This window comes from Protopterus annectens, chromosome 7.part1 (assembly GCF_019279795.1).
Source record: "Protopterus annectens isolate FY-2018-M chromosome 7.part1, PAN1.0, whole genome shotgun sequence".
NCBI classification, from domain to species: domain Eukaryota; kingdom Metazoa; phylum Chordata; order Ceratodontiformes; family Protopteridae; genus Protopterus; species Protopterus annectens.
This window is the reverse complement of record NC_056740.1, coordinates 480,631,093-480,645,535: the sequence shown is the minus strand read 5'-3', so window position 1 is coordinate 480,645,535 and position 14,443 is coordinate 480,631,093. Positions and strand designations below refer to the sequence as shown.

Here is a 14,443-nt window from a genome sequence, read left to right as displayed (position 1 = left end):
CTATGATGCACTGGAGGCTTCCTTTAGATCAGCCATGACTGGTACAGTGATCAGAAGACATGCATGGTTAAAAGAGCAGTCCTTACCAGACCATGTCAAATCAAAGCTCCTAGATGCTCCCATGGATAAGCTCAATTTGTTCGGCTCCCCTGCACAACAGGTGCTCAAGAAGGTGGAAGAGAAAGCGAAATCTGTCCAGACAGTCAAGGATTTCTTGCAGGTCCAGCCTCCAAGGTTTAGCAGGAACTGGCCTTCCAAGAATTGGTCCTTTCCAGACACCTCCAGAGCTCAGAGAGGCAGGAATAGGCGCTCAAGAGTCAGGGGTCAATCCAGAGGTGCCTACAGGGGACGTCAGTGGCAGGCTAACAACCAGCGAGGTACAGCCACGGATCCAGCCACCACCACTTCAACAGGACAATCACAGTGACTTGGCTCTGGCACCGCCTACCAGGGAACAACTAGAAGCACCCTTAGGCGGGAAGCTAGCCTTATTTTCAGTAAACTGGCATTACATCACAGGAGACAAATGGATTTTACAGACGATAGACCAAGGTTAAAGGTTTCACTTCCATACTCTACCAAGGAAGAGGTGAATGCCAAACCTACCTCCAATTCAGAAGACAGAAGCTCTAGAACAAATAACTCACTAAGGATGAGAGCTGTAGAAAGGGTACCATCTATGGAACAAGGACAAGGATTTTACTCCAGACTCTTCCTGGTACCAAGAAAAGAAAACCAATGGAGACCTATTCTCGACCTGTCCGCTTTAAACACATACCTCATTGTACCAAAATTCAAAATGCTGACCCTACAGCAACTTCTTCCCATGCTGGGCAAGGAGTCTTGGTTGGTAACCCTAGATCTCAAGGAGGCATACCTGCACGTCCCCATACGACCAAATTGCAGAAGATACCTCAGATTTCTTGCAGGATCAGAGCATTATCAATTCTCACCATTGCCCTTTGGCTTATCTACTGCGCCCAGAGTATTCACGAAATGCCTGGCATCAGTAATTGCTCATTGCAGGCTTCAGGGAATTCAAATTTACCCTTACCTGGACGACTGCCTGTTACAAGCGGACAACAAAAACAAATTAACAAAAGACTTGGAAAGGGTCATTCATCTACTGCAAGCCCTGGGATACACAGTCAATATAAAAAAGTCAAGGCTGATACCATCCCAAAGCATAACATTTTTTGGGTGCAGAGCTGGACACATCAAAGCAGATGGCATTCCTAACAGTAGAAAAACAGGAGCAACTCCCTCTCTACTTCATGGCATTAACAAAGCAGAACCAGCTAACAACAAGAAAAGTCCTGCAAGCCCTGGGTTACATGGCATCCTGCATAATATTGATGCAACATGCCAGACTACACATGAGAAAACTACAGTGGTACCTGAGGAATTTATGGTCTCAGCACAAGCACAGCCTGGAAACCCAAATTCTAATAATTCCATGCCTGAAGCAAGAATTCCAGTGGTGGGCTCAGGCCTGTCAATCAAACAAAGGGCTGCCCTTCCACAGCACTCAACCAAGCCAGACCATCACAACGGACGCCTCAGACCTCGGTTGGGGGGCGCATATGCTGGACAAGTGCATACAAGGCCTATGGACTCAAGACCAGCTGCACCTACACATAAATCAAAAGGAAATGCTGGCAGTAAAACTGGCAATCCAGACATTCAGACCATTCCTTCAACAGGGTCAACTGTTGATAAGGACTGACAACACCACAGTTATGTGGTACATCAACAAGCAGGGAGGCACACATTCATACCCTCCATGCCGGATGGCAGTGGACCTATGGAACGTGGCCCTGAGCTTCAACATTCAGTTACAAGCAATTTTTTTGCCAGGAAAAGAAAATATTCTAGCAGACATCCTAAGCAGAACTACCCACGGATGCCCACGAATGGATGCTGCATCCGGACATCTTCAAAACCATTACAGGAAAATGGGGACTACCAGAAATAGACTTATTTGCATCCCCACACAATCACCAACTGAAGAAATTCTGCACGAGGACGTACCACCCACTTGCTTGGAAAGTGGACTCCCTATCTTTCAGTTGGAAAAACCTGACAGCATATGCATTCCCACCTCTTCCTTTGATGCACAAGGTGCTACTGAAGATCATAGAAGACCGTCCAAGGATCATCCTGATAGCTCCAGACTGGCCAAGGCAACATTGGTACCCATTACTGAGGAGTATGTCTCGGGAACAAATATGGCCTCTACCCCTAGTTCCCTTGCTGCTAACACAGAACAACTTCAAAACCCTGCATCCAAACCTGAAAACACTGCAGCTGGCTGCCTGGAACATTGCTTAAGAACAAATAACCCAGAATTATCTCAAAGGGTTAAAGACATTATCTTGGAGGCTCGCAGACCCTCAACAAGAAAAAATTATTCAGAAAAATGGAAAAGATATCTCATTTGGAGTACTGAAAAAGGAGAAAATGTGTCACGGGTAAACATAGCTAACATCCTGGAATACTTGGCAGAGCTCTTCCACAATGGCCTGTCCTATTCTTCCATTAAGATTCATGCATCAGCTATTTCAGCAGAATACAACTTGGATCCTCCAGTCTTCTCACATCCTCTGCTCAGGCAATTTCTGAGAGGAATTAAAAATGTAAAACCACCAAGAAAGCCACCATTGCCAGCATGGGACTTGAACTTTGTGCTAGAAAAGTTGACACTACCTCCTTTCGAGCTAGCAGCAACAGCAGAATTACAGTACTTATCATGGAAAACTGCTTTCCTGCTTGCAATCACTTCAGCACGAAGGGTTTCTGAACTATATGCATTAATGGCAGTACAGCCCTTCCTGATTTTCCATCAAGATAGTGTCCATGAGAACTAATCCTACTTTTATGCCAAAGGTGGTCTCCAGGGTATCTTTGAACCAAGCTATCCACCTGCCTACATTCTTCCCCAACCCACAGAACAGGGGAGAAAGACTGTTGCATACCTTGGATGTACATAGACAATTACGCTACTACCTGGACAGGACCAAGAATAATAGAAAAACTGACCAGCTACTGGTAGCATATGCAACAGGAATGGAAGGAAAAGCAATTTCGAAACAGACAATCTCTAAGTGGATAGGAAATTGCATTAGATTTTGTTACTCTTACCATGGAAAGAAAACTCCAGAAGACATCAGACCTCACTCTACAAGGGCTACAGCCACTACCACAGCCTTTTTACGAGGAGTGGCTACCAAAGACATTTTAGAGGCTGCTACTTGGAGCTCCGTGCATACATTTGCCAAGCATTATAATTTACCCTTCTACTCCAGATCCCAAGCAGGTTTTGCCACTGCTGTTTTGCAAGGGATCTTAACTACACCATAATCTTATTACTCCTCCTCCCCCAGTTTGGCTATGGTATTCTACCCATTTGTAAGGACTGCAGATGCATCCTTGAAGGACATAGTACAGTTTTGTACCTACCATAAATGTAGATGTCCGATAGGCATGCATCTGCAGTCAGGATTACCCCCTCCTTCCCCTCTGAGGTACTCCTAGGGTATTTACCCCTCTTTTAGCTAGCTGGGGGAATCTATTATGGTGTGTTTGTTTGTATATATGTATATACATGTTTATTTTTATTTTGCTCTCTCTTATTTGGAAACTTTTGCAATTATCCAAATTTGCCTTCCTAGAGGGCACCTGGCATCTGGGGCAAGAAACACTGAGGAAGATGGCGTCGGCTGATACCTTTATACCCGAATAACTGCAGCTATGACGTCGGGTGAAGTGCGACATCAGCCGAGGCCAGACCCAGACTTTGGAATCCGGCCGACCGAAGGGCTGCCTGACGACAGGACAACCCATTTGTAAGGACTGCAGATGCATGCCTATCGGACATCTACATTTATGGTAGGTACAAAACTGTACTTTCTTTGTTTCAGGACATCAAATGCTGTTGGTGGTGGTCTGATCAGGGTCAAATTACATCTTTGCAAGTCGGCTCTCTTAGCAGTGCTGAAAGTTGGCTTGTATCTGGAATGAACTTGCCTAGGTAGTTAACTAAGCGAAGAAAACATTGTATGACTTGATCAGTGTCTGGAGCTGGCATCTCAAGAATTGCTATTTGCTTGGAAGGATTTGGCTGTAAGCCTAAACTAGTAAACAAATGACCAACATAAGTAACTTCTTGTAGCCTGAATTTGCACTTCTGAAGATTCAGCTTAAGATTCACTTCACAAGCTCGTTCTATAACTTTCCTGAGGTTTCTATCATGTTCGACTTCCTTTACCTCCTACCAGAATATCCTCTAGTATAATAGCACTAGGATATCCAGAAATTTTTTTCCCATTGCACACTGAAAGATTTTGCTGGCAGAATTTATCCCAGATGGCATTCTCAAAAAATATGTACCTTTCAAAAGGAATACTGAAAATGGTTAGCAGTGAAGATTTACAGTCTAGCAAAATTCGCCAACATGAACTCTGCATCTAAAACAGAAAAAGTAGTGGCATTTGGCATAAGAGCACCAACTCCTTTGTATGCATAGGAAGATGAGGTTGTTTTAGTGCTTTGTTAAAGTCTCGTGGACTAATACATATTCTGATATCATCTGAACTTTTCTTGTGAGGTACTACAATGGAGGATACCCATTCAGTTGGTTCTTCTGCTGGACAAATCACTTCTTGTTGCACCATTCTGCATAGCTCAGCTTTGAGTCTACCCTACATAGCTACTGGAACTTTCTGTGCTGGTCTGACGTCAGGGTCCAGCTTCGTGGAGTACACAGCTGGGAGTTTGCATGGTCTGTCTTCAAAAAGATCAGCATAGGTAGATTTTGCTCAGACTATTTGAACAATTGTCTGTCAAGCTTACGTGGTGGAATTTTCTCATTAAATGAACAGTCCCATTTTCAAACTGTCTCTGAGGCCTAATAATGACTCTAGGTGCCTTTTGACTACGTAAAATTGCAAGTAGTAGCTGTTCTAGCAGAGTAACATGCAAGCACTACTGAGCCTTCTATTTGAATTTCTTAACCACCATAAGCAACAAGCTTCGCACTCTTAGCCAAATCAAGCTTCTCTCCAGCTATTACTCTAGCAAATGTTTCTGCTGGCATAACCTTGCATTTTGAACCAGTATCAGCTTTGAGCTCTGTGGGTCTTTCATTGATCTGAACAGTACAAAAATACTTCATTCTTTCCCCACAAGTGTACTGCAGTGACTGTTTAATCAAGCACAGACGCACATCAACATAAAAAGTAGGGTCACAGCTTTCTAATCGATCGACTTGTCTCTGAATGTTCTCTTAATAAAAGAACGGACCTCCTGATTTACAAAACCTGTGAAAATGATTCCACGTTTTACATCTGTGGCACTGCTGTCCAAAAGCTAAGCACTTTTCTCTTTTAGATTCCTTTCCACCACAGTTATGACAATTGACACATCTTTAATACCACACACAAGCCTGTCTTACGTGTACGACTCCCTTTAATCACCATAGTTGCAGGTTTTAGCTTCGTTTCTCAAGTCAGTTGTATGTGCTGCAAAAGTTTCACCAGGCTTTTGGTCTCCTGTGTAAAATGTTTCAGCCTGTACCTCTATAATGGTGCCCCCCCCCCCCACATACATGAATGAATGTTCTCTTTCGGTGGCTTTTGAACCAGCTAAATTAAGCAGAATAAATGCCTTTGTACATGTCTGTCAGAAAATGCAGCCTGTATGAAAATGTTGTACTCTTGCTCAAACACACTCATGGTGTTCTGTATAAATTCATGGAGCGCCATAACGGATCTTATCCATAATGGCAGATGTCATTGCATTTCTAACAGACAAGGTCATTTGAGTTTTTGCCATCCTGTAGAGTTGTTTGTAGAGGGTGACCTCACTTGAGTTGTTGTTTGTGCATGCTGCTGAATGTAGCCCTGTTAAGTCTTCTGCTCCTCCTCACTTAGGGGCATAATTAATGCATTAAAAACACTGTGTAAAACATTGGCAGAGGGGAGGGTGGCAGTGGTGTGTCTCCTGGCTTTATTGTAGGCCACATTTGGATGTGAAAATATGGTATGCCTAGTCATTCCCTTATTGTGCTACATTTAACCTTTACGATTGTACTTTAAGTGCTGTTTTCCATGAGTAAGCTACTAGAAAGAACTTGGAAAAGATGCACTTTTTTTTCCTAGCAAAGTCTGTGTTGGAAAGCTTGAGTTTTTCAGAAGTATGTTGCTCTGTTTATAATTTACTAGGAAATGATGTCTGCCTGCCAGTGTCTAGTTTTGTTTTACAGTGTGCTCCTTGATGCATCACTGGTGGGAGCCAACACCAGATCGGAGAATCTAATACAAAAAAAGTTCGTAATAGTTACGGACTGTGATTTCCCTTGTGACCGGGAGTATCCGACTAGACGTAGGTCCATTTTCAGCAGATGCCCGGAGAGAAAAGCTCCACATAAACAGTGTACTGTGTGTGTGTGTGTGTGTGTGTGTGTGTGTGTGTGTGTGTGTGTGTGTGTATATATATATATATATATATATATATATATATATATATATATATATATATATATATATATATATATATATATATATATATATATATATATATATATATATATATATATATATATATATATATATATATGAGGAAATTGAAGATATAAACATTTAGATGTCATTGAAGCCTCTTGAAGGTCAAAACTGCAAGCTTCCTAGCTGGACCTGCAGAATCATAACACTGAAAATGTCGAAGCAACAGAAATGGACAACTGAATTTTTTTCCCTAGGAAAAAAATAGAGTTTCTGCTGCTTCATTATTTTGCCGTTACGCGAAAATAAGTTCGATCAATCAGCATTCGCTTTTTTAAGCGTTCGAGGATATAATATAGACCCGAAATATTAAATGTTGCCCAGGTGTCCTTCTTCATTCACATCATGTCATCTTTTTCTATTGATTGTATGGTGAGAAACTCAGCAGTAATTTCTTTGCCAATTTTAACGTTACTTTTTTCCTTGGAAGTATGGTGCACTGTGATATATTGCAGATTTCTGCTACTTGTAGTCTCTTCTGCAGCTTGCGTGCTTGTTGGCTGTAACTTAGTTTGACTATTTTACAAGTGCAACTATTGGCTAGGATTGCTAGGGTGAAAACTAATGTAAAAGATGTCTGAAGTACAAATGTGAAATTTGTATAGTCTTTGTGTTAATATTTTAGCTTTGCTCAAATTATTGTTCAGAGTTTTATATGATGTCTGTTTTTTTCTGTATATAGATTTGAAAATCCATAACTTCAAGTCTGCACAGCAGATTTGAAAAGAACATCTGCATATGATAGATGAATGTGTTTGGATAGGTGTGCAGTTTTAGTGAAATACCTGTATGCCATTTGATACATAAACCATTTTTCAATTTGGCAAAGTTTATTTCAGAGCTGTTGCTGGATGGATTTGAAATGTTCTACTGCCCATTATTTATCTCTTATTTGCAGTGTAAGTCGAAGTGAACGCAGTGGTCGTTATGGCTCTGACCAGGGCAGAAATAGAGATTCAAGAAGCAGACGAGATCGAGACAGAGACTTGGACAGGGACCATGATTACAGGCGATACAATGATGAACGCAGGAGTGACAGACATGAAGATCGCAGGGTATATGACAGTCCAGAGGTAATTATTCTTGCCCTTTTATTGTCAACGATTGTGGACTGCTACTTGTCCATTTCAGCCCCAAACTGGGAGTAATGACAGAGTACAGAATGCAAGTTTAACCTTGTCAGCAAAAGCTTGCATAAAGAAAGTCTAGGAGCTGTTTCTAATGGTGGTGGGCACACAAATTGTGCAGGGTGACTAGACCAAAGTAAACAGTGCAGACACCAGAAAACTAGAGTACTGTGAAGAACTTGGAAGCACCTGTAATTAACCTGACTAGCTGTAAATCGGTCAAGTACCGTGTTAAGGGAGCTACATCAGTGTAGAGACCACCGGTGCAAGCGGAACCACAACAGAAAGGAAATAGAAAGAGAAGGTGCTTGATGCTAGTTGTTTTCCTGAACTGAAGGTGGGGTTATCTGGTAGTAATCCATGTAAAGGTATATCCTACAGATCCATACTCTCCCCAACCTATTTCTTTGCTGCACCCCCCCCCCCCAAACTTTATATTGGTGACATGACACTGTACTGCTCAGTGTAGTATTGCAGAAAAAGGTTTTTCTTTTTCTAAATTACGTTTCTATAAGTAATTGGTTTAGTTTCTGGTGTAATTCTAAGGGGATGCAGTATTTGTAAGCATGGAAGGAGATGGTCAACAGACCACACTGCTTTGCCAGGGATGGTCTGTACTTCTCCCCCTTTAGGCTTTTGAATATTAGCTAAAACATTGTCTTCCCCCATAGTGCCTTTTTTAGGCAACACCAAATTGAAAGTACTTCTAGCATAGCAAATCAAAACCAAGAAAATCTAAAGGTATTACTGCTCAATGCTAGGAGCCTAAACAAAAAAAAACATCCCTAGAAGTTGTCTTTACCTTAGAGAATGGTGGTGTCTGTGCAGTCAGAGAGACATGGTTTAAAGACAGGGAGAGCACACCAACAGTGCAAGGTTATAATGCCTTCCACACATTAGACCAGCTACTTCATAGGCAGGGACTAAAGGTAGAGGTGTCTCTGTTTACATCAAAAATAAATATACTTTAAAGCTGGTCAAACAGGACAGTACACTTGAGCTGTTTCATGTTCAAATCACCATAGATAAAATCCTATACCACTTCCTTGCAAACTATAGCTCCCCCTCTGACTCGGGAAACCCATACCATGCATTTAAACTTATTAGAAACACTAACCATCCAATCTAATACCATATTCATGCTCGACTTTACCCCACTATTAACTGGGAATCCTATACAACATCAAACGTACATGCACAGAGAGAACTCCCTGAACCAGGTAGTCGATACACCAACCAGGGGTGCATCCATACTGGATCTGGTTCTTACTAATATGGGAGAATGCTGCACACCCCTACTGTAATGCCTTCCCTGATAAGGTCAGACCACAAAATGGTCTCCTTTTGAAGTAAAAAATAAATTAAATAAAACCTGGACCCCCAGCTAAACTGGTAATCGGGAACTATTCTAAGGCTAACCTTCTACTGTTGAGAACCTGGCGAAATTTCAAGCCCCCCTAAACCCTGAGAAAACCTCTGTCTATGCAGAACTGTTCACAGAAACCCTGTACAAGCATGTTAATAGCTACATAAAGGCAGCTGTACCCACCAGGAAGAAGTACAGAACTAACTCAAAAAAAAAAAAAAAAAGCCACCCTGGTGGAATCGCAAAATCAATCGAATGTATAACAGGAGGAAGAATTCATGGCAAAAATTAGGAGGTGCAGCACCCAGCATGATAAGCATTCTCCTGAAACTACACAAAGAAATCTGAGGACAAGTAGTCTGCCAAAGCCAAATTTTGAGGCAAGTTTGGTCTCCCAAGCCAAGGACAACCACAAGGCATTCTTTAGCTTATGTCCACAACGTCAAAGGCAATACACAATTGTGTGCAGAGCTCATTGTAAATGGTGCTACCTATACTGAGCCAGAAGATATAGCAAATCTTCTGGCTGATGAATTCGGCTCCAGCTTTACTCCTCTCTCCCCTCAACCTTCCATCAGGAAATATCAACTATAACTCCCACTACTATCACTAGAGAACAGGTCCTTAATGCTCTAAGACCAAGAATACTGCATCAGTGGGCCCAGACAGTATCCCAGGATGCCTTCTAAATAGCATGAAACATGATCTCTCAGGGCGTCTGGAATTACTGTTGTAGCCTCCAAACAGGCTTTGTGCCTCATGAATGGTGAGAGGAAACTTGTCATCCCTCTGCACAAAGGTGGGCCATCTACAGACCCTGGAAACTACATCTCTAGAAGTCTCACTAGTAAAGCAATGGAAAAGAATGATCATGGAGATGATCAATAGAGATTTTAGTTAACTTCCAGACACTGGACCCAACCCAGTTTGGTTTTGTCAAGGACAGATCATGCCTACTCATGACTGGACTACTTTGGCAAGGTCCCCAAAGCAATGGATGAGGGCAAAATTGTTCACACTGCCTACCTTGACCTGGCCAATGCATTTGACACAATACCCCACTCGGGCATTGTTGACAAACTCGAGATTAGGTACAAACCCATTTGTCATCCATTGGTTAGCCAACTGGCTCAGACAGGACCCAGGAAGTTAGAATGGGGGGGGGGTCCATCTCTACTAAGAGGCCAGTCACAAGTGGGAGTCCCTCAGGGATCGGTCCTTGGACCAGAATTGGGGGGGGGGGCATTTCTACTAAGAGGCCAGTCACAAGTGGGGAGTCCCTCAGGGATCAGTCCTTGGACCAGAATTGGGGGGCGGGGGCATCTCTACTAAGAGGCCAGTCACAAGTGGAAGTCCCCCAGGGATCAGTCCCTGGACATCTTTTTGGCATTTATTTCAGACGTCATTGCCAATGTCAGTAGTCTCTGACTAAATTTGCAGATTGCAAATTGGGAGCGGTCATTGAATTTCACACAGACACAAATGATGTTCTTAGTGTTTCACTGTTGCTTTCATCACATTTGAGCTATCCCTACCAGGGTAGCCCTTGGCCGGTACGAATACCAGAGGCTTAGTATTTCTGTGTTGGTTGCTTTCGCTTCAGGACTGACATCAATAGTATAAAGTACGGCAACCGATGCCATTAAATCAGTCTTTCTTGCTGAGGATCCCTAAGCAGAAGCGGCTTGCATGAGTGCTGGTCAGCCAGTACCAGAGTTTCATCTTCCGAATTGAAGCTGAAGTCCTCTAAAATCTAAGTACCCTGTTGGGGATTCTTTTTTCTTGCTCTGATGTCAGAAAAAGTTAACAGTTGTCTCGCCTGTGGGAAAGCAAATACCACATAGAGACTTTCTTACTGCGTCACTTGCTTAGGCCTAGACCATGATGTTCCTCGCTGTCACTTTTGTGCTTTAACGGCAGAACTATACATTGTCGGGCCCTTATTGTAGCTAGATATTTTCGCTTACAGTCCTCTAATTCCGATACGGCTTCAGTAAGCCATCCGGCAGCAGATCTTCCGAAAAAACATAAGGATAAAGACCGGCACCGCACAGATCCAAACCTACTGAAGATGCTTCTGTTAAGCTAGTCATCAGTTTCCGGTCCGCAGTGAGGTGCTTTCGCCGCCTCTGATGCCCAGTTCTGTGGATTTGCAGGTCCGTACCAAGGCCCTTTCGTAGTCAGGTATGCCGCAAAACTCCTCTTTGACTAAGGAGCCTGCGGTTGTCTCACCCTCTGATGGGTCCAGAGCCGCTGAGCAGGCATCGGCTTCTGAAGAAGTACTTCGCACTTCGATTCTCTTCACAAGCCGACTTCTTTCATGTCTACCATTCTTTCAAAAACTACAGAGTTTCTACGGCCCAGGGTACAAACCACACCCAAGAAACCAACCCACTCTCTGGCACCTGCTTCCATGCCTTAGTCTCAAATGCTTAAAATGGTGGAAGACCTTGTCATGCTGCCAAAAGGAAAAGAGATCTGTCCCCAGTAGTTTTGTCTCAACAGGAGTCTGACTCTGATGCATCTGAATATGAAGATATACAACCCCTCTCTGCTTAAGAGGATTCTGATGCAGAGGAATCCATTCCTTCAGCCTCTCCACCCGAGGACTGCTTCTTTGGGGAAACCCTTCATAACCTTAAGGGAGCATTTCCATTGGGAATGTCAGGACTACCCTCAGTCTAAAAAGAGACTCTGAGAATTCCTGGATCTTCCACAGCACAGACCCCTGGCAATTCCCCGGTCCTGGATGTTGTGGACGATGATTTTCTGGAATCCAGTTCGACTCCTGACACCCTCCCTCCTGCACCCAGAAAACCTGACTGGTATTAGTCCCTGACTCTCACAAATTTCTTTTCAAAAACCCTACTGCTGACCCTGAGGTAATTTCTCAAGGGCCCAAAGGAATTACAGCAAACTCTGAATCCCACCCTCTCAGATAGGGATTCCTGAGCATTAGACAGATGGGGTAAAAAAAAGTGTACACCTCTGCTACTCTTGCTATCAGAGCACTAAATTGCCAGTTCCACACGCTAAGATTTCAGCAACATACCATGGAACGCCTCAAAGTGTCTTCCTTTCCTGCTTGTGCAGAATCTAAAGACTTACAAGAGTTAATGCATTCTTCAAGCCAAGTGACTAAGCATACCTTACAGTGTGGTTTTGACGCCCTAGAAGATTCTTGCAGGGCAACAGTCACCGGTTCTGTACTTAGACATGCATGACTTAAGGAACAGCCCTTGCCAGACCATGTTAAACCTAATTATTGGATGCACCCTTGCACAAAGGCAGCTTATTTGGCACTAAGGCAGAAGAGGTCTTAAAAATGGAAGAAAAAGCTAAATCTATGCAGACAGTTAAGGATTTCCTACAGGTCCAGCCACTGGGGTTCAGCAGGCATTGCCCCTCCAAGCAGTGGTCCTTTCCTGCTCTCACCAGTTCAGCCCAGACCTGGGGAAGCAGACCCCACAGACAGCACCCACAGGGAATGCAGAGAAAAAACAGTGGGATTTATCCACTTCAAAATCATGGAGTTCTAAGCCACCCCCGCGTGGTAAGAATTCACAATGAGACTCTTCCCCCCCCCACTCCCTCCCTCTGCCCACCTACACTTACCCCAGGGGAAAAACTCTCCTTTCACGCAAGCACCTGGGCCACCATTACCATCGACCGCTGGGTCCTCAACATAATGTCCCAGGGATACAGATTTTCTTTCCACACACTTCCAATCCCAAAAGGGTTCCCAGATCTACCTCTAAACCAGTGGGCAGAGGTGAAAAAGCAAGTCCTTTCCCTGCTCTCTGAGGGCAATAGAGCATGTTCCTGCAGATCATATAGGCCAAGGTTTCTACTCCAGACTATTTCTGGTACCCAGAAAAAGGGCACTTGGCGCCCCATCCTCTATCCATTCTAAACACCTTCCTGGTGATACCAAAATTTAAAATGCTAACCCTTCAGCAACTGCTACCCATGCTCTCCAAGGATGCTTGGCTAGCCACCCTAGACCTAAAAGAGGCCTACCTCCACATCCCTATCAGAGAATCGTGCAGGAAATATCTCCGTTTCAGGGAAGGATCCCTGCACTTTCAGTTCTCTGCGCTTCCCTTTGGCTTATCTACTGCTCCCAGAGTTTTCGCAAAATGTCTGGCTCCCGCCATTGCCTTTTGCAGACAAAGGAATATCCAAATTTACCCATACTTAGACTGCCTAATTTGGGCAGACAATCAAGAAAAGCTGCTCAAGTACCTGGCCTTTGTAAAGTCCCTACTGACCTCCCTAGGGTGCACTATCAGCGAAAAGAAATCCAAAGCGAAAAGGATTATATTCCTGGGAGCAACCCTGGACACAGCATCCCAGATGGCATTCCTTACACCAGAAAAGCAAACTTGCTTAACAGCCTACTTCTCAACTAGCCACCAGACAGTTATCTGCAGGGAAAATCCTGTAAGCTCTGGGGTTCACGTCATCTTGCATATTCCATATGCCAGATTGTATATGAGGAAACTTCAGTGGTATCTAAAAAGCCTTTGGTGTCGGCACTCAAGACCTGGAAAGTCTTATACCAGTGATACCTTGCCTAAGGAAAGATTTTCTTTGGTGGGCAGCAGCATGCTTCCACAAAAAGGGACTACCTTTCTCACCACCCCCAGCCGCCCAGACCCTCACCACAGACTCGTCTGAGTATGCCTGGGATGCTCACCTGGATGGCAGGTGCATACAGGGCCAATGAAGCCCACAGCAAATCCATCTGCACATCAACCAGAAAGATGTTAGCTGTCAGTACGCATTGACAGCTTTCAGGCCCCTACTCTCCCCAAGGGCTCTTCTGTTCAAAACAGACAACACCACTGTAATGTGGTATATCAGCAGGCAGGGAGGGATTCACGCCTACCCTCTATCCAGGCTGGCCATGACCCTTTGGCACACAGCCTTTGCCATGCAACTCCACCTGTTAGCACAATTCCTGCCAGGTTCTCTAAACTCTTTGGCAGACCACTTGAGCAGAAATCTTCTGGACCCACACGAGTGGCAGCTAGACAAAAGAACCTTCACCCTAATAACTCAGAAATGGGGCACCCGAAGGTTGACCTCTTTGCCTCCGACACCAACCATCAGCTCAGCAAGTTCTGCACCAGGCAGCATCACTGCATGGCTTGGAAAGTGGATGCCCTGTCCTTCCCGGTCAGTCTGTCGGTCTGTGCCTTAGTCCTTCCCCAGGTCAGTCTGTGCCTTAGTCCTTCCCCGGGTCAGTCTGTGCCTTAGTCCTTCCCCGGGTCAGTCTGTGCCTTAGTCCTTCCCCGGGTCAGTCTGTGCCTTAGTCCTTCCCCGGGTCAGTCTGTGCCTTAGTCCTTCCCCGGGTCAGTCTGTGCCTTAGTCCTTCCCCGGGCGTC

General features: G+C 44.2%; 2 protein-coding genes across 2 annotated transcripts in view; one reads left to right on the top strand and one right to left on the bottom strand.

Annotated features, from left to right (window-relative positions):
- The window catches only part of LOC122807832 (RNA-binding protein 5-like), a 1,001,232-nt gene that overhangs the window by 38,902 nt on the left and 947,887 nt on the right, over window positions 1–14,443 (top strand). Inside the window, exon 2 of the mRNA XM_044078931.1 lies at window positions 7,459–7,633. Coding sequence (XP_043934866.1) covers window positions 7,459–7,633 — 175 coding nt within the window. The remainder of the gene's footprint in view (window positions 1–7,458; window positions 7,634–14,443) is intronic.
- The window catches only part of LOC122807833 (RNA-binding protein 6-like), a gene marked incomplete in the record, with an annotated part of 356,906 nt that overhangs the window by 336,930 nt on the left and 5,533 nt on the right, over window positions 1–14,443 (bottom strand).